Below are 21,648 nucleotides of genomic sequence, written 5' to 3'. Positions count from 1 at the left end.
TTGGTTTTTGTATAAAATGAATAACCATTTATGTCATATCCGCCCCAACACACAACCTCAAAACGAGGCCTTGCAGTTAGTCTCTGTATTGTTTCAGAAGGATTACCATCCTTTAACACTTGTTGCTTGAACCACTTGGCAAGTGACTTGTTATGCTCGTTAGCTAGTTGCATATTGTTCTTTCTTGGATTCAAGTTCTTCAACATATTCTTGTGAGCATTCAAGTAAGGCAAAACTTCATCCGTGTTGTTTAAAATATATAGATGTACCTGCATTATAACATCTCTTGACATAGACCTCACTATGACCCCCGTGTTCCCTTGCTTCTCCCCTGATCATGCCGAGATTGAGGAAGTCCAACTGTCTTTACCTTATCAAGATATGCATTGCAGAATTCAACTGCCTCTTCAGCTATATATCTCCAACAATTGATGCCTCAGGCCGATAAGGATTCTTAGAGTACCTTTTAGAAATTTCATGTATCTCTCAAATGGGTACATCCACCTTAAACACACAAGGCCGCAAAGTCTTATCTCTCGTACAAGGTGAGCTATCAAATAGACCATAATATCAAAAAATGAGGGAAGAAAGTGCATTTCCAATTGGGAGAGGATCACATAACCTTCATTTTTTAATTCATCTAACTCAGCAGGATCAATGACTTTGCTACAAATAGCGCTAAAAAACATACAAAGTCTTGTAATAGTACTTCTCACATCGGTTTTCATAATGTCTCGAATAGCAAGTGGAAGTAATTGTTGCATCAACATGTGACAATCATGAGACTTCATCCCTGTTATCTTCAAATCATGCATTGAAACAAGTTTGTTCAAATTAGAAGAATAACCTTGTGGCACCTTAAGGTTATTAATAAAACCACAGAAACTTGTTTTCTCTTCTTTTGATTATGTGTGTGCAGTTGGATGTAAATAAGCCCTTTTACCCTCTCTTTCTTGTGGGTGGAGGAGTTTTCTTATTCCAATTTCGGTTAAGTCACGTCTTGCATTGATTCCATCCTTAGTCTTTCCACTTATATGTAAAAGTGTACCAACAAGACTTTCACACACATTCTTCTCTACATGCATCACATCTAGACTATGCGTCACATCAAGACTTTGCCAATATGGAAGATCAAAAAAGATAGACCTTTTTTTTCCATATATTCCTCTCACCGACAGTCTTCTTCTTCTTCTTACCAAAGACCACATTAATTCCCTCCACCCGCTTATAAACTTCCTCTCTAGTTAATAGTCTTGGAGCCATTTCATATTCTTATGAGCCATTAAATGCCTTTTTCAATCTACGGTAAGGGTGATACCGACTAAGAAACCTTCTGTGACTAAGGTATACCGTCTTCCTGTCATGTTTAAGTTGCATATAGTGGGTGCCTTCTTCGCATATTGGGTATGCTTTATGCCCCTTAACACTGTATCCTGACAAATTTCCATATGCTGGAAAATCATTTATCGTGGTGAATATCATAGCACATAAATTGAAGGTCTCTTGTTTATATGCATCAAACACATCAACACCTTCCACCCATAATTTTTTCAGATCCTCAATCAAAGGTGTCAAATACACATCGATATCGTTTCCCGGCTGTTTTGGCCCCGAGATCATCAAAGATAGCATGATATATTTTCTTTTCATACATAACCAAGGAGGAAAATTGTAAATTACGAGAAGCATTGGCCAAGCACTATGTGTGCTACTAAGATTACCATATGGATTAATTCCGTTTGTACAAAGACCTAGCTGAAGGTTTCTTGGCTCGCTACCGAATTGAGGAAATTTTTGACCTATTGTTTTCCATTGAGGAGAATCTACTGGGTGACGAAACTTTCCATCACATATTTTCTCATCGAAATGTCATCTCAAGTTCTTTGCTTCTGTGGCATTAGCAAATAGACGCTTAAATCATGGTATTATTGGAAGATACCACAGAACCTTCAAAGGAGAACCTTTGGTCATCTCATTATAATCACCACCATCTTTCTTAACCTTGTATCTTGAAGTCTCACATTTAGGGCACTTATTCAACCCTTCATACTCATTTCTGAATAATATACATTCATTAGGGCATGCATGTATCTTCTCATATTCCAAACCCATCGGACACAAAATCTTTTTTGCCTCATACATTCGTTTCGGAAGTGAATTCCCCTTTGGAAGAATATCACTCAGCAGTTCAAGTAATTTCGTGAAACTAGCATCGGTCCAACCATTTTTTGCCTTCAAGTTCATCAATTTCAACACGGTTGTCAACCTTGTGTAATCATCTTTACACCTTGGGTATAAAGGCGTTTCTGCATCACTACACAAAGTTTCGAAAGTGGAAGAGAACTGTGTAGAAGATTCAGACCTTATGTCATGAAACATATCCGAAATTCTATCACCAAAATCTTCATTCACAACCTTCTCCTTTCCAGATAGTGTAGTCTTTCTAATTTCTCCATGCTATATCCAATTTGTATACCTCAAATTTATCCCATCACAGATAAGATGCTCTTTTATCTCAGAAATACTCCTCCGACTATTGTTTAGGCATTTGACACAAGGACAATAGTATAATCCATCTCTTTGACCTGGGGCATTTCTCTGAGCAAACTGAAGAAATCTTTCAACCCCATCCTCATATTCTTTACTAATTCTCTTAACTTTTATCCAACTACGATCCATTGTTTTTCAATATAATTTTTCCTATAACAAATCCTAAATTTGTATAAAAAATTAAACAAATCAATCAATCAATCAAACCAATATAACAATGTAACAAAATTAAAAATAGGATAAATTTGAAGAAATATAATAAATAAAAAAATAAGAATTCAATTTCAAACCAATTCAATGAATAAAGATTTTTAAAGCTAAAACTTCTGAACACAAAACGGGAACACAAACGATATCCATTTATAATGAAATTTTAAACAACACTTTATCATCAATCAAAGTTCATAACGAAAAAAAAAATCACAAAACAATTAACAGATTATTTCTTACTAAATTATAAAATTTATTTCAAAAAATTTACCAAAAATTCGAAATAAATATCAAAAAATTATTAAAAAATCAAAAAATTCAAAACTAATCAACTTCAAACATTTAAACATGTTTCTAATACCGTACATAGGAAGGAATTGAGGTTTTCTCACATCCAATGTCCCCAATCAACAACTCAACCAAATAAAAAAAATGCAAAATCGACAATGTAAGCCAACCACAATGTAAAACTAACAAACCCATTCGAAATACAACGGATTTTAACGGCCAAAACATCCACGAAACCAAAATTTTTTTGAAGAGAATGAAAGAAGAGGATACTCACAGAGTAGAGATGATTCAATGCGAAAAGTGGGGCGACTCCATGGCGATGGGCGGCAGCAGACGACGGCAAGACCCCACAAGCAAAATGGAGGAGTTTAAATAGCGAGAGAGTTGAGGGAATGGCCGGTAATGGAAGTTTTTTGGTGGTGGGACAGAGGGGGAACCACGGCACACTAAGTCGAGACTGTGAAAATGAGAGAACCAGAATGCACTGTAGGGTTATGTGGAAACTTTCCACGGCGGTTATTTGGAAAACCGCCGTGGAAAAGCAAGCATCATTCCATTTATTTACAAAATTGCCACCGCCCTTATTTTGCGACGTTAAATGTTTTTTCTCTTGTAGTGGCGTGGTAGAATAGGACTCAGCTCAAAATCCAAATAATAACCAATCATTCACAATATAATAAGAAATGTCTTAATATTTTCTCAGTATAATTCATAAGATGTAAAATCATATTTTTTTTCAAACTTCTCAATCACAATTTCAAAAATCCCACAAAACAATTTTCATAACTCAAAAGGTATAACATATCTACTTAAATTCCATATAGAACATCATTATTCTAAAATAGCAAAATACTCACAAACAACATATTAGCACATATAACAAGTTAAAAGTGGTTACCTCTTGTCAAAGCAATAAAAAGGATTACCACAAGGTCAATCCTTTGCTCAACCAATAATTAATATACACAATTAATGTAACCACATATTAATACAAGCTAATTAATTAATTAAGCTTATATCTATTAATTAAATTTCTATTTTAATTTAATTTAATTTAAATAAATTTTTATTCTAAATTCCTGAAACTCACATAACCCAAAATTAAATATTTTAGAAATAACTTATAATTCTCTAACAAGCCAAATTATTCATTTACATCCTTCGAATTATTTACTTTAATAAAAAGAATTTTTTCCAAAATTTCCAAATATGAAATTATTATATTTTAAATTCTAAAAATCCCATTTAAAGTTTAAACCTCAAAATCAAACCATAAAAATTTAATAGTACCCCTAATATTTATAAATAAATAATCTAATCTAAAATTTAATGGTATAACTATCATATTTTTTTTCCACAAATAATAAACTCTTTTAGCTAAAATACTTATTTTAAAATCTTTAGTCACCTAATAAATAAAACTAAACCAATTAAAATCTTAATAATATGTTAAAAAACCCAAATAAATTATTTAACTTAATTTTAATCGGTAAAATATGATATATGTATCATAAATAACAAATTTTTTAACTAAAAAAATAATTTAAATACTAAAAATCAACAAATGGGCAAATCTAAATCGATTAAAATTAATGACTCATTTACCTCTAAATTTCTATGGTCATCTAATATCAAAACTCAATTATTACTCCACACCTAAATCTCAAAATTTCTCTAATCACTATAGTAATATTGTCATTAGAAAACTTAAAATATATAAAAAATATTCATAAAGAAAGTTTGATGAAAAGAAGTAATTTTATGTACCTAAATTATCCCCAAAGCTTGTCCTCTCCCTTACAATGATTACGATTGGCTTCTTGCTTTCTCCCACACTCTTTCTCTCTTGCTCCTAAGGAATTGAAGAACGAAGGGTGGGGTACACATAGGGCTGGTAAACGGGCTAACCCGCGGGTTGCGGGTTGGCTCGTGGCGGGTTGCGGGTTACATGGTGCAGGCTCAAAAGGCCTGTTTTCTGGCGGGTTGGTATTTTGTCAATCCTAATCCACCAAGGTGGATTGGCGGGCCAACTCACCAACCCGCCAGAATTTTTATTTTTCTTATTTTTTTAAATGTTAGCAGTTATATATAATCAAAAATAAAAACACTAGAAATGATATAAAATATTATAAACATCCAAATAAAAATTACAATACAATAAAATACAAATAGTATATGATTGTCCAATTTCCCAATATGATAATATACAAGTTCACACTTTTTTCCCAATGAAACCAATGAGTAATACTGAATAACCCTCTTTATCTAATTATTTCTAATGGCAATGAAGTTTGAAGTGAAAGTCTGCTTTACTTTTGCCTTTATAATTTATTTTTTTAAAAAAATAGGTGGGTTCAACCCATATTACCGGCTCTAGGTACATATTCCCCCCCACACACTTATTAGGGGAATTCCCCCTAATAAATTCAACTGTAACTTTCCATCGAATGTTCGGTGGAGAGTTACTCTATTATTTTTTTTTCAAATTATTATTTTATAATCATATAATATTATATAATTTATTTATTATTTAGTTATATTTTTTTTGCATAAATTCTAAAATAAAATTTAGAATATTACATCTCCCCCCACCTACAAGAATTTTGTCCCCAAAATTCAAACAACCACACACAAAAATTAAAAACAGAAGCAATTTAAGATGCTTACTAATAAAACAAGTAAGGGTACTCACAACGCATCAACTCCTCAGTCTCCCAAGTAGCATCACTAAGACTCATGCCCTTCCAAAACACCTTAACAAGGTAGATGGTCTTGTTTCTTAATTGTTTGTCCTTAACGTCCAAATTTCACTTTTGGTTCCGCTTTTTAACATGCATAGCAAGTTATAAAAGAATCGCAAGTTTTACTAAAATTGGCTAACTTTTGATTTCAATTGAAATTTTTGCCGATTGTAAAAATAAAATTCTAATTTTTTTTTTGTAACTGAATAATACAATAGATATTTAAGTAAGTGGCAAAATTTGACAAAAACGCTGTTTAATTTAATAAAGTTTATAAATTCACAGTAGTTTTAATTTATAACCAGAATGTGGGAGAGAAATAAGGAATGTGGAAGGAAATTTAGGAGGTCTGGTTAGGGGCAATTGAGTAATTTTAAATTTATATGTTATTATCTAGTTCTTTTAAATAATTATAATTTTTATGCTTCTTTAAAATAAGCATTATATTTTCTAGGTCCTTCTCACTAATTTTCCTAAATTTAAATGGCATATAAAAATTGATAAAAAAAATCAGAACCTTTTTGTAGACATTGGGAATCGAACCTCAGAGCAAGTGAATGAAAGAAATCAGTAAACCACTTTTCCCACTGAACCAAGGCGATTGTTGCTAGATGACAAAGAAAACTAATATATTATAATAAACTTTATACATTAAAAAATTACAAAACATATACGGGCGGGTACAGGCAGCCCGGGCGTGTGCCCATAGCCCGCTCGTTTATTCTACCAGCCTGCCCATTTGAGCCCGCCTGTTTTATATGCTTTTTGGGCAGGTCTAAACGGGTAAAATTTCACCGGGTTACGGGCGGGTATAGCAGGTTATGGGTTCTTTGATTAGCCCTAGGCTTAATAACATGATATGGATCTGAATAATATTTCTTCAACTGTGACATGTGGAACACATCATGTAAGCTGGAGAGATGTGGCGGCAGTGCAATTTGGAATGCAACAAGTCCAATTCTCTCCAAAATCTCATAAGGGCCTATGAATCGAGGTGTAAGCTTCTTGACTTTAATGGATTTGCCCACATCTATGACAAGTGAAACCTTCAAAAATACATGATCACCCACTTCAAATTCTAAAGGTCTCCTCCAACTATCCGCATAACTCTTCTGTCGACTTTGGGCCATCAACAACTTTTGCTTGATCAGCTCAATCTTTTTGGTTGTGACGTCCACTAAATCTAGGCTAATAATTGTTCTTTCACTTAATTCAGTCTAACAAAGTGAAGATCTACACTTCCTCCCGTATAAAGCCTCATAAGGTGCCATCTGAATACTAGAATGATAGTTGTTGTTATAGGCAAACTCTGCTAATGACAAGTGAGTGTCCTAACTGCCCTTTAGCTCTATAGCGCAAGCTCTCAACATGTCCTCGAGAGTCTGAATAGTCCTCTCAGTCTGTCTATTAGTCTGAGGATGATAAGCAGTACTAAACTTGAGCTTAGTGCCTATAGCTTCATGTAATGACTGCCAAAAGTTCGATCTAAACTTCGAGTCCCTATCTAAAATGATGGACTCGGACACTCCATGAAGTCAAACAATCTTATCTATATACAGCTTTGTCAATCATTCCAAAGAGTAAGTACTCTTGATAGGCAAGAAGTGTGCTAACTTAGTCAATCTGTCCATAATTACCCATATCGCATCATAGCCAGCTGGGGTTCTTGGTATACCAATGATAAAGTCTATAGAAATACTGTCCCATTTTTGTTGGGGAATATCGAGATTCTTTAATAGTTCTGGAGGTCTCTAATATTTTATCTTGACCTTCTAACATGTCAGACACTTCAATATAAAATCCATGACATCTCTCTTCATTTTTGGCCACTAGTAGTTCTTTTTCAAGTCCTGGTACATCTTAGTTATCCCTGGGTGTATCGTGTAATTACTCTGATGCGCCTCTTATAGGATAGTCTTTTTGATTTCCTCATTATTAGGGACACAAATCATCTTCTTGTACCTTAGGATTCCTTCTTTACTAATTTCATAATTAGGCACATCACAGGTCTCCACTTCCTCTCGAATGCTCAATAATTGGTCATCCTCTATTTGTGCAGCCTTCGAGCCTCGAAAGAACTGATAATCACCCAAAATCGATTGCAGAGTCACTGGAGCCTCATGCACCACTTGGAGGTCTCTTAATCTCTCTAAACAATAGTGTTCCTTCAAACTCATGTAAAACATATGCATTGTTTTCCTACTCAAAGTGTCTGCAACCACGTTGGCTGTACTCGGATGATACTTAAGCTCAAAGTCATAGTCCTTGATGAATTCCATCCACCGGTGTTGTCTATTATTCAATTCCTTTTGATCTACTAAATACTTTAGGCTCTTGTGATCACTGAAAACTTCAAACTGTGATCCATATAAATAGTGCTTCAAAATCTTGAATGCAAAAACCACCGCAGCTAATTCCAAGTCATGTGTAGGATAATTCTCTTCATGCGGCCTTAATTGCCTAGATGCATAGCCAACCACCTTATCTTCTTGCATCAGGACACATCCTAAACCCTTAAGTGAAGTATCGATGTAAAGGATGTATGGTTTACTAGGATTTGGAATAGTCAACATTGGGGCTGTGGTCAACTTAGCCTTTAGTTCTTAGAAAGCTGCCTCACACTTTTCGTTCCAGATAAATGGCTCATCTTTCTTGGTCAACTTAGTCAGAGGCGTGGCGATATGAGAAAATCCCTTGATGAATTTTCAGTAATACCCTGCTAAACCCACCAAACTTCTCACCTCTATCACAGATTTTGGTGATTCCCATTTCAACACAGTATCAACCTTATTAGGATCAATAACCACTCCCTTAGCAAATATCACATAACCTAAGAACTTCACCTCTCTAAGACAAAACTCACACTTGCTTAACTTAGTATACAACTGATAATCCCTCAATATTTGCAATGCAATGAAAAGATGCTCTTGATGTTCTTCCTCGTTCTTAGAGTATATCAAGATATCATCTATAAACACCACAATAAACTTGTCTAATTAAGGCCTGAAGATCTTGTTCATATAGTTCATAAACACTACTAGAGCATTCATTAAACTGAAAGGCATTACTAGGAAATTGTAGTGCCCATATCTAGTGCGAAATGCCGTCTTCGGGATGTCTTCTACTCTAACTCTTAATTGATGATATCCAAACCTTAAGTCAATCTTGGAAAACATCGTTGACCCCATTAGCTAATCTAGCAAGTAATCAATCCTAGGAAAAGGATACTTGTTCTTAATAGTTACTTTGTTCAACTATTTGTAATCTATATACAATCTTAGGCTCCCGTCCTTTTTTCTCACAAACAGTACTGGTGATCCCCACGGTGAGACACTTGGTCTAATGAACCCTTTTTCAAGTAACTCTTTGATTTGCTTCTTCAACTCTGCTAATTCAGAAGGTGACATTTTGTATGGTGCTTTAGAAATTAGAGCTGTCCCTAGCACTAACTCAATAGAAAACTCAAATTCCCTCTTAGGGGGTAAACCGGACACTTCCTCAGAAAATACATCAGGAAACTCGTTTACTACCTTCATTTGCTCAATACTAACTTCTTTATCCGTACTAACAGGAAAAAAAAATAGCATAGGCTTGACAACCCTTCTGAATACACTTAGTTGCATGAGTAGCAAACAACCATAAAAGACCATTAATAGTCTCAACTATCATAATGCACAAAGGAAGGGTTATCATCTTTCTTTTGCAATCCAAAATGGCATTATTTGCTGATAGTCAACCCATGCCAATAATCACGTCAATACCCTTAAGCGGTAGACAAATCAAATCAATCACAGACTCACAATTCTCAAATTTAAGCACGAGACTTAAACAAGCCTGTGTGGTTAACACAGTAGCTCCCGTTGGAGTTGACACTTTCAACAAGTAAGACAAATCATGTATTAGAAATTTAAACTTTTGAGCACAATTTGTAGTAATAAAAGAATGAGTGGTACCAGAATCAAATAACATAGGTATATCATGTCCTTGAAGAGAAACAGTACCTTTAATCAAATTAGGAGACATATCGGTCTCCTCTCTGGTCAAAGCAAAAACTCTCCCTGGGATAGTTGATCTAAAACTAGGGGTTTGCTGCTGTGCCTCTAGACAATTGTGAGCTAGGTGTCCAAACTTATGGCATTTGTAGCATTCTAAATATTGCCCTGTATGATTCTTCCCATATCTCAATCAAGGACCACTAACACTTACTGTGGATCTGAAAGGCTCATAGTGGAAGCTCTAATCTCCTCCCATACAGCTCCTCTGAGTCGGTCTCCTTTGTATAAAGCCTCTACAGGCTGAATCCTTCTAATTTTGGCTCTTGCCTTTACCTGAGCTTCCCAAGCTCTCATAACTATAGCTACTCTTCTTATTAACTCCTCTAATTGGCCTCATAAAACTAGAGAATCTGACTTGGTTATCCTGACACCGGCTCTCCTCTACCTCTTGGGTCTTACAGGCTGCCATCCTGAGTTTCGTGGAGGTATCTCAAAACTCTTAAACTCATATAAGGCCATTTGTTGCTTTAACTCTGTCCTTGCCTATTCTATTAATTGACAGGCCATCCACTCTGAGTTATCTTTCTGCTGCAGGTAAGTAACATGCTTGGAGAGGTCAAGATACTTGGCAATAAATTCATCCTCGTGCTTGTTTTCCTATCAAAGAGCATAAAAAGCTGTTTCTTTTTCTTGTCTCATGGCTGGGGGAAAGTAGTGATCAAAGAACATCTGCTTGAATTCTTTCTAAGTAACCCTCAAGTCATCTATACCACTTATGCTCCTCCACCACCTCTTAGCTTGGTCCCTCAATAAGACCACCACCTTTTGTACCTTCTAATAGGTATTACAGCCACAAGCCTTGAATATTGTCTCCATGTCATTGATCTAAGCCTCAGCTTTATCAGGATCTATATCCTATCAAAAGTCTTCAGGTGATGACGCTTTATGTCCTTCCATACACTCTTAAGGTTTACAATCTCCTCTTTTTCTTGTCGCCCTCGCGAACTACTCTCTTCTCTGGTTCCTTCAACAGACCCCCTGTGAGTTCCAAAATTGTCCATAGACAGCTTAGGAAGCCTACTCTTTTTGAACTCTTCCACAGCTTTCTTACTTCTCAAGTCTTCCTCTAGCTTTCTTACCCTCTCATCTACCACAGTAACTACCACTTCCCTTAGCTGTTGAAGTAAGATCTCTTGGTTGAACTGTAGAGGATTCGGTGGTTGATTAGGCAGGTTTCTGGATTCATCCCAACCTTGATCGGTTTGTCTGGATCGTATCCGTACCATCCTCCCCACCTAAGGATGGAGCCCACAAAAAAGAAAGAAAAAGTAACGTCATAGGTTATGTGAGATTATTGTATGTTGCCACTAAATGTAATGTAATGCAACCTAGTTCGCAGAATTTTTGGCTCTGATACCAAATTGTGACAACCGTTCTTTCTCAAACCCATTTAGATTAAATCAAATAATTTATTCAAAAGATTAACCATGATAGAAAAGAAGAAGAACCTTAAAATTATAAAACCACTATCATGGTTAAAAGGAATAAACTTGTGTCATGAGAAATATTAATCATTAACTTGGGCCTTAGACTTCTAAAGTCTAGAAATACCATTCAACCCTTAGCTCAAACCAAACTCATACTTTCAAACATACAAACTAATAAATCATTTTAATATAAGCTATGGAGTTCATTAGTCAAAAGTTAACACTTTCAAAAGAACGTAACATACAAAGTCTTAAAGGCCTTTGGCCTTCTAATGGGCCCCATATCATATAGCAGTAATTATAAGTATTAGTTTACAATATTAGAATAGATGAGCCTTATATGGCAATATATAATAAATCAGCACATAAAACAAAAACAGGAAGGTTATATAAGTTATAACAACACACTATGCCTCCGGAGCTTTCCCTGATGGACCACCATCTGAACTATCACTTGAAGATAGTCAAAACCATGAGGTGAGACAAAAGCCTTAGTAACCAACTTTTTAACTCATCATACATACTAATATATGCTGATGAGGTGTCAAGTGAGATAGTTATTAATTCTCAAAAAATATAGATATATTAATAGAAATATAAAACATATATACCAAGGTAATCTCAATCATTCAAACCCTCACTATGGGGGCTAACACACAAGTCACATAAGTATGTCCCTCACTCTGAGAGATGAATCAGACATATAAGCCTATTCCTCACTCTAGGGGACGAATAAGAAGTCACAAAGGCCTATCCTTCACTATGGGAGACGAAGGAAGCCAACCAATGCATACCAATAGTGGTCTTATCACGTGGTAAAATAGGACTTAGCTCAAAATCCAAATAATAACTATTCACTCACAATATAACAAGAAATATCTCAATATTTTCTCAGTATAATTCATAAGATGTAAAATCATATTTTTTTTTTCAAACTTCTCAATCATAATTTCAAAAATCCCACAAAACAATTTTTACAACTCAAAAGGTATAACATATCTACTCGAGTTCCAAATAGAATATTATTATTTTAAAATAGTAAAATACTCAGAAACAATATATTAGCATATATAACATGTAAAAAGTGGTTACCTCTAGCCAAAGCAATAAAAAGGATTACCACAATGTCAATCCTTTGCTCAACCAATAATTAATCTACACAATTAATATAACTACATATTAATATAAGCTAATTAATTAATTAATTAAGCATATATCTATTAGTTAAATTTCTAGTTTAATTTAATTTAATTTAATTTATATTCTGAATCTCCACAACTCTCATAATCCAAAATTAAGTATTTTAGAAATAACTTGTAATTCTCTAATAAGCCAAATTATTTATTACATCCTCTGAATTATTTACTTTAATAAAAAGAATTTTTTCCAAAATTTCCAAATATGAAATTATTATATTTTAAATTCTAAAAGTCCCATTTAAAGTTTAAACCTCAAAATCAAACCATAAAAAATTTAATAGTACCCTAAATATTTATAAATAAATAATCTAATCGAAATTTTAATGATACAACTATCATATTTTTTTCCACAAATAATAAACTCTTTTAGCTAAGATAATTATTTTAAAACCTCCAGTCATCCAATAAATAAAACTAAACTAATTAAAATTTCAATAATATGTCAAACAACCCAAATAAATTATTTAACTTAATTTTAATTGGTAAAAATATGATATATATATCATAAATAACAAATTTTTCAACTAAAAAAATTAATTTAAATCCTAAAAATCAACAAATGGGCAAATCTAAATCGATTAAACTTAACTACTCATTTACCTCTAAATTTCTATGGTCATCTAATATCAAAACTCAATAATTACTCCATACCTAAATCTCAAAATTTTCTCTAATAACTATAGTAATACTGTCATTAGGAAGCTTAAAATATATAGGAAATATTCATAAAGAAAGTTTCGTGAAAAGAAGTAATTTTATGTACCTAAATTATTCTCAAAGTTTATCATCTCCCTTACAATGATTACTGATCGGGTTCTTTCTTTCTCCCAAATAAAAATATATATACCTAAATAAAATTTTCTCTAATAATTATAGTAATACTGTCATTAGGAAGCTTAAAATATATAGAAAATATTCATAAAGAAAGTTTGATGAAAAGAAGTAATTTTATATACCTAAATTATTCTCAAAGCTTATCCTCTCCCTTACAATGATTACTGATCGGGTTCTTTCTTTCTCCCACACTCTCTCTCTCTCTTGCTCCTGAAGAATTAAAGAACAGAGTGTGGGGGTGTACATATTACCCCCTCCCCCCACACATATTTATTAGGGGAACTCCCCCAATAAATTCAACCGTAACTTTCCACCGCCCATTCAGTGGCAAGTTACTCTATTATGTTTTTTAAATTATTATTTTATAATAATATAATATTATATATATTTTTACTATTTATTTATTTACTTTTTTTGTATAAATTCTAAAATAAAATTTAAGATATTACAGGAAGCAGTCTTGGCGGGAAAATAAAAGGGAAAATGACAAGAAAAATCTAGAGTACAAGAAATCCCAATTTGAGAAGCTAACACCTCATAAAGCCAAAATGGGAGAAAAACCTAAATTATCATTTTGAAATTAAAGTGACATGAAAAAAATGCTCTTTATTAAAAAAATTAAAAGAAACCCAACCCTCTCGCCGAAGACCTGCCTGCAGCAACCAGCCACTAGTGGTGTCCCCTCGCTAGCTATTGGCGAGGTGGCTACCGGAGGGAATTTTTTGTGGCAGGAAATTTTTTTCCAAAAAAGGGAAGAGGTAGGATTTGATCTCGCCACCTTAATGGTTTGGGTCAAAATGTAATGTAACCATTATGTTACCAATGTTTTATTATCAGCAAAATACAAAAAATTATATAAACTAGTGACACCCCCGTGCGATGCACGGTGAGGAATTATCATTAATTAGGATAAATTTTTATTTTAAATACGAAAAAGATATAATGTATGCGAGGTTTATCGTCAGGAGAAAATTTTGTATGAAAATAAGCATTAGATTTGTGAATAGAAACAAAATATGCAAAACTTGTAAATAACAAATGTCATTGCGATATGGGGAAACTTACATGGCTGTTGAAATCTTAGAAGAAAATCTTGTTTTGTTAATCTATGAGAAGATTTCACTGCGGCAGTTCCCTTTTTTGTTGTTGTTGATGTTGGTGAATAGGGAAAATGAATTTGAGAATTGGATGAGTCAATGTTGAAGGGAAGATCGGTGAACATATATTAGAAATGGAGATTAAGCATTTGAGTTATTATCTCCTTTGAATCTTGGGGTATTTGAATTTCATGTGAAAAAAAAGGTAATTATCATCGGTTTTGTTACATGTCCTCATAATTGGGGGTATTTGAATCTTGGGGTATTTTGTTACATGTCGTAGCCTGTTAAGGAGATAAGCATACGCTGAGAAATGTATTGTTTGAGTAATGCAAAGGAATTCGTCAAAACTCGTCCTAGTGCTTAGGTTCCTCCCTATAATTCTTTCCAGAGTTTGCATCAATATTGAAATAAAGAAAAATAACTTAAAAATAAGCAAATGCTATGAAAGTGTTAAATACGAATGTGATGCATTTTATGCTATTTGAAGAGACAATGTAATTATAATTTACTCAAACAGAAGGGACATTTTGAAAAATTTCTCTGTAAACAACATTAGTCGTTGTGTTGGTGGGTTTGCAGTCATGGTCTAGAATAAGTATCTTCAGTCCATCAATACTTTTAACTCTGGACAAAGCAACATATAATTGCCCATGAGAGAATACTGGCCTCGGCAAGAATAAACCAACGTTTGTCATGGATTGCCCTTGATTCTTGTTTATTGTCATTGCAAATGAAGGAATTATTGGAAATTGTCTCCTTGTCATTGTGAAAGGTAGGCTAGTCTCAGATGGGTTCATATCCATGCGATGAATGAGCACTTCTTCTCCTATATTTGATCCATTTAGTGCTACAGCTTTAATAAAATGTTTGCCTAGGAATGTAGTGCGCAGCCTTGTTCCATTGCATAAACCCGAAGCTTGGTCAATGTTTCTCATCAACATTATGGGACACCCAATCTTCAGAGAAAGTTTATGAGGAGGCATTCCAGAGCAGTTAATGGTGTTCATAAATTCAGTAGTGTATAATTCTGTGAAAGAACTATCCTGCTCAGTAGCAGATACAGAATCTGAGCTGTAATATTCAACACAATCCCCATCTAACATAGAGCACATGTAGTCATTGATCTGTTCAACAACCTCAATTGTTGGTGCTAAAATTGCTCTATTCATCAAATAATTTGAGCTCATGATATTCTCTCGCAAGCTTGGGAACGTTGCAGTGACTATAGAAGCAATAGGGTCATCTGAACATTTAATCAGAATCTCTTCAGGAATGGTTATGTCGGTAATTCCATCATGTGGCAGGCCTAGCTTACCTTCCCCAACATCTAATAACCATTTGGAGAACTGATGAATCTTTGTTTGTTGTATTGGGCATTCAGTAGTTGATAGTCGCATATTCTTTGTAAGGTTGAACAGCTTGCAATGATTCCAAAGTTCTGAGGAATTAATGGATGAGTCAACAACATCTGCCCGACCTCCTTTTGGCACCACAGGGAGTATTTGCCTAAAGTCTCCACCCATTACTACACACTTGCCACCAAATGGTTTATCACACTTCATAATGTCTCTAAATGTACGATCAACTGCTTCAACACAATATCGCCGAACCATGGGAGCTTCATCCCATATAATCAATTTAGTAGCTTTTATAAGATTTCCTAATGAACTGTTTTGAGTTATATTACACATTGAGACTTCAGTTATGTCAATTGGTATTGCAAACCTGGAGTGTGCTGTCCTGCCATAAGGAAGTAATGTCGCTGCTATCCCACTTGACGCTACATTTATTACTATTTCTCCTTTTGATTTGACTGCTTTTGTTAGTGCATTCCAAAGAAAAGTTTTACCTGTTCCACCAAAACCATGTACAAAAAAGAATCCTCCATTTGAGTCATCCATGGCTTTGAGTATGGAATGATATATATGCCGCTGTTCATCTGTGAGCATATTTCTTAATCGTTGTGACTGTGTATGGCATTCCTCTTGATCAAAGCTCAACTCTTGAATGATCATCCGATTCCTTGTGTCTACCACAACTTCAGTGGTTGGTTTTGGCATTGAGGGATAATCCAACAAAGATTTTCCATTCCTCTGAAGCAATTTCTCAATAGCTACCAATGAAGCTTCTTCCTTATCCTTGTCTGAAAATTTGAGACCTGCATTTTACAAAAGCTTTAGTTATAATGTATCCAAATCTCTAATTTTAGTGCATATCATCAAATTGAAATAAATACCTTATTGTTATCATATCTTGAAACGGAAGACATATTGTTGTGTCATGAAAATCTTTTCACCACTGTAATAAGCAAGTAGATTTTTAATTTTTTAAACAGTATTTTGCTATTTGTCATCATTTAATTGAAATATAGTTAATTTTATTAATAAGAATGGTATCAATATTAAATTTTTAAATGCTGAAAAAATATTATTAAATAGTAACATGTAAGTTTGAATTTTTAAAATGACAGTGATGATAAAAAAAAATCATTTATGCTTAATAGTGTTAAAATTTGAGGACCGAAAAATTATAGATTAAGAAATTAAATTGAAATTTCATATAAGATTAAAGAATAAATGTAGACTTTTACTTTTTGTTTTTTTACGTTCATAAGATTCTTAGATCTCTAATTTTATTAAGCATAGGCATTAGAATCAAATCAAAGTTTAATTTGATAAGAAAAAGTATAAGCACCTATAAAACAAAAAAATATCTTTATTCTCTTGTCAGCAATTACAACATTTTGTCATTAACTTCATGAAATTGTTTTGTTTTTAGAATTCTGTCTAACATCTCATTCTAAGGTATGTTCTTTTATTCAAAATAAGTACATTGTCAAAATCGGTAGACTAACTCATCTACAATGTTTTTAGTCTTTATATGGGTGAGTGAGTTCTCTTGGTGATTATCATCATCATATGTCTTATCAGCAATAAAAATGCAAAATGATGGTGTTAGTAGGCTTGGAATTATTGCAAATGACCCGAGAACTAACCTGTTAATTGTTGCTGAGCACGAGGGACATATAACATGTCTTCATATATGTACTCCTTTGTCTTCTCCCAAACAGACATTGGCTGTGATAAACAATTGCAAAGTAACATACTAACAAAAAATCTTCTAAGGTAATGTCCAGTAGCCCAAAAAGAAGCTTCCTTAATGGCATCAATGTATTCTTGATCATCCTGGAGTAGTCCAAGTGCATAGCAGGCAGCTCTAAAAGTTGGGTATATAATGTCATTCACAGTTCTGATCTCTTCATATGATTTAGGGCCTCGGACTTTGGTCAGTAGCACACGCAGATAGTATGTCTCACCTTGGGAAGGAGATGAGTGAGCTAGCCTTCCTATTGCAAAACCTCTTTGTCTTGGTTTCCAAATCTTCAATTTCTTGTCAAATGTATAGAACTGTGGTATTTGTATGTATGTTAACGTCCTGGCAAATGATTGAGACTGATTTAATGACATCCATGCCAAGAACATTGATTGCCTCACGGTGGGCTTATCCATTATTGAGGAAACAGGTTGAGCATAGGAGTAGTATATTGCTTGTTCCATGGGCAAATGAAAGCTCAATCTCTCAACTGATGGATATCTATGATGTATGTCAAATGCAAAAATACGCCATGCAGCTTCACAAGGAGAGACATATCTACAATTCAAGTAATGGGTGATCTCATCAAATGTCATCTCAGAATCACTTGCATTTCCAGTTTTGTAAATACCTGCAACTACTCTATCATTCCCCTTGCTTATGTACTTGAATAGGTATTTAATGGCCTGGGATTGATTGGTTTTTTCCACATTGATATGACCTCTAAACAGTCTCAGCAAATTTGCATTATAAGGGACAACATACCTGTTATCCAATGTTACGCCTTTCTTAACAATGGTATGTCCATCTCTTCTCCGTCTGTATGTGGGATATCCATCTTCATCGACAACAGTGTGGTCCACAAATTTCTTTGGAAAATATTTTGAACATTTCCCATCTTTCATACATGGTGATTTTTTATTTGAAGAACCACAGGGGCCGTGCATCATGTAGTTGCTTACAAGTTCATATAATTCAGGATCATTTCTTTCGTCTGGTATTTCTACAGAAATGATTTTATCAATGTCTCCTGGTGTTTTTGGCTTGTCACGAGGATCAATGAATAAGATGATATGCGCATGAGGGAGACCTCTCTTTTGAAATTCAATTGTGTATATCTCTAGAAAAATGACAGAGATAACACAGTTAATATGCATAATACAAAAAAATAATTGAGTTCAAGGTTATAAGGTATAAATAGTTATGTATACCTGCACGAATTGTTCCGAATATTTTTTGTTCCTTTATGACTCTCATCAAGGCATCAAGTTTCATCTTAAAAATCCTAGATAAGATTGTTGGGCAATCAGATGGACTAAGATTTCTTCGCTCACAATATCTTCTTACTTCTGGCCATGCAGGGTTGCATGTAAATGTTAGGAAGATGTCTGGATAGCCTGTAAATTTGCAAATAGCCATTGCGTCTTGGAAGTTGTTAACCATGTATCTAGCACCTCCTGTGAATGATGAAGGAAGTATTACCCTTTTCCCTATCATTGATGGGTCAGTCTCACCTCTAGTAATTGCATCTGATAATCCCTTGTAAAGATCAACCCTTAGTTCCTTTTGGTGGTCCCTGAGAAATTTCAAGCGATCAGCTTCAACCATTGTATATCCATCAACTATGAATTGCTGAAGCAGTCTCCTAGCATAAAGAATTACAGATTCCTCTGTCCTTCGCTCCATTAGTCTGTAAGCTAGATATTCTCTTATACTCAATGTCTTCTTCTTCTTTGTTTTTTGCAAAGTATGTTCAGCATGTTTCATTTCTGAGTCATACCCATTGTTGCCAAAATAAAAAAGAAGAGGGTATTGTAGAGGGAGGTATGATTTATGGAGCTCATCAATTCTCTTTAGCCGTCCGTCCTTTTTTCCCACAATTATGTCTCTTTTGTGATATGTTCTGTCAAAATCTCCCACTACAAGAGCTGCGATTTCAGATGATGCAGGTAGATTGTAGCATTTAGCTGAATCTGATTGCCTAATGAGGCAAATCTTCACATCTGCATGTTTATCCCGCTTCAAGATCTCATATGCATGCCTGTATTTCTTTACAAGGTTGTTATGTTCATCAAGGCACTCCTTGATTACATGCACAACATCTTTATTAAGATGAGCTGCCTGACCATGGTGACTGTGGATGAACAATTTTGAGTATGAGAAAAATTTTCGTAATTAAAGGAGTTAAATCACATCATTTAATACAAGCGTAAAATAAAGGACTGATATTCTAACCTTACTGCAGAAATCCGATTAGCAATCTCATTTTCAGTGTCGCAAATGTATAACTGTGAATATACTGGTGGAGCTCCTTCTTCAGGTAACAAACTGCCAATGTGATGGTAATTTTGCCCAGACAAGACATATGTATAAGGACCGGCACCATTAGTATTCAATGAGTGATTAACTTTTCCTCCCATTGAAGTGAAAGCAAACATATTGTTATACGCTCTAATATTAGACTGAAAATTCTTTGCAGCCTCGTATTCATTGTCAAAGAAAAGTTTGCGTAAAACTTCAGGAGGTCATTCAAAGGGTGGCACACATACCTTGCCGTTGCAACAACATAGAGAAAATACTGGATTTTCAGGTGTTGAAGATCTCTTCACCCTCTCATTTATCCAAAAAAGAGCGCCACAGTGCTCACATTCATATGATGAATCTCCTTCATCAAGATAACCATCGAGACTTATATGTCCAAATGTAATGGTGTTTTCATCCTCCTTATCATCATCATCACTGGAAATATCTCTGATTATATCTGCAACAATGCGAACAATTCATAAGTATCCTTTGTAGATGTAAGTAATGCTCTATATAAAAGAATAGATAAAAGAACAGAAAGCATGCTAACCACCTTCATGAATATGATTGTTTAGTGTATGTGTCAAGTCTTTAGCAACGCTGGATATGCTTGCAAGAAGAGATTTTTTTTTACTCAAAGCTTGTCTTCTCTTACCACGAGAGGCACCAACTTCTATGGGTTGAGTGTGCTGTATGGGAGGGTTTCCTTCACCAAATTTTGAATGCGATGATTGATTCCCAAAGGAGTTAGAAATGTCGCCTAACACTGACCTGTCATGACCTCCTTGAATAGTACTGGGAAAACGGGCCGGCCCGTCACGGGCTCGGGCTTAAACGGGCCGGCCCGTTTAAGCCCGAGTTCCAAAAATCACTCATTTTTTCAAGCCCGGCCCGCGAGATAACGGGCTCAGGCCGGCCCGCGGGCTTTTAGCCCTTTTAACTAAAATGAAATTTTTAAATTTTTTTTGCATATTTTATCAAAATAATAAAAATAAAACAATAAAGTTACTAATAAAAGGTATAAATATAAATAAAATTAACTCACAAATATAAACATCATCATGTCTAAACATATATCACAGTGTAATAGAGTCTATTGAATAAACAAACTAAATAGAGGACAGACGTAAACAACTAAATAAGCACTAAGTTCAGTAGATAATTACAATGTAGATGATCTGGTTTAATTATCAATAATTAACAAAAAAGTTTAACTAACAAACATAGTATACATAAAGAATAATCATTTGTCATACCGATAAAAAAGAAAAGAGTCCATCATCTTTAGTTCTAAATTTGTTTCTAACTATAAAAATGATATAGATCTTTATTTTAGTTCAAAAGATTTTTTGATCAATTATATTTCAAGTATAAAAAATATGGGAGAATAACAAATAAAGACCATAAAAATTACACATACAGTATTTTAACAAGTTTTGACAACTTATAAATAACAATATATTTTTGTGAATATGTTTAGTTTTAAATTTTGCAATTTTCACGTTTTTTTGGTTATTTTTCCCACAACTATAATGATTCTTTTTTTCTTTTTTGTGAATGCTATCTATGTGAACGGTTGGAATAAGTAAAATTAAGATTATGCTATGTCTAAAATGTTAGGGTTTCTTTTTTTAAGTTAAGAAAAAATATAAAAATTAAAAAAAATTGGCGGGCCTAAACGGGCCGGCCCGCGGCCCTACAGGGCCAGCCCGTTTATTTTTCGGCCCTACAGGGCTGGCCCTTTTAAGCCCGACTTCCCTTTCAAGACTCCAAAATACAAGCCCGGCCCTCGACTTAAACGGGCTTAAACGGGCCGGCCCGATGGGCTCGGCCCGTTTTCCCGG

General features: G+C 34.3%; 1 protein-coding gene across 1 annotated transcript; it reads right to left on the bottom strand.

The window, feature by feature from the left end:
* Positions 1–14,916: 14,916 nt before the first annotated feature.
* LOC114759678 (uncharacterized) lies at positions 14,917–20,582 on the bottom strand. Its single transcript, XM_028948891.1, has 6 exons — positions 20,576–20,582; positions 20,050–20,261; positions 19,736–19,962; positions 18,712–19,634; positions 17,403–18,620; positions 14,917–16,565 (listed from the first exon to the last, which is right to left on the bottom strand). The coding sequence occupies exons 1-6, from the start codon at positions 20,580–20,582 to the stop codon at positions 14,917–14,919; spliced, it is 4,236 nt and encodes a 1,411-aa protein (XP_028804724.1).
* Between the last annotated feature and the right edge of the window lie 1,066 nt (positions 20,583–21,648).

Source organism: Neltuma alba, unplaced genomic scaffold (genome assembly GCF_004799145.2).
Source record: "Neltuma alba isolate B1F8T4 unplaced genomic scaffold, ASM479914v2 tig00010877_pilon, whole genome shotgun sequence".
Classification (NCBI taxonomy): Eukaryota; Viridiplantae; Streptophyta; class Magnoliopsida; order Fabales; family Fabaceae; genus Neltuma; species Neltuma alba.
This window is presented reverse-complemented; position numbering and strand designations above follow the sequence as displayed.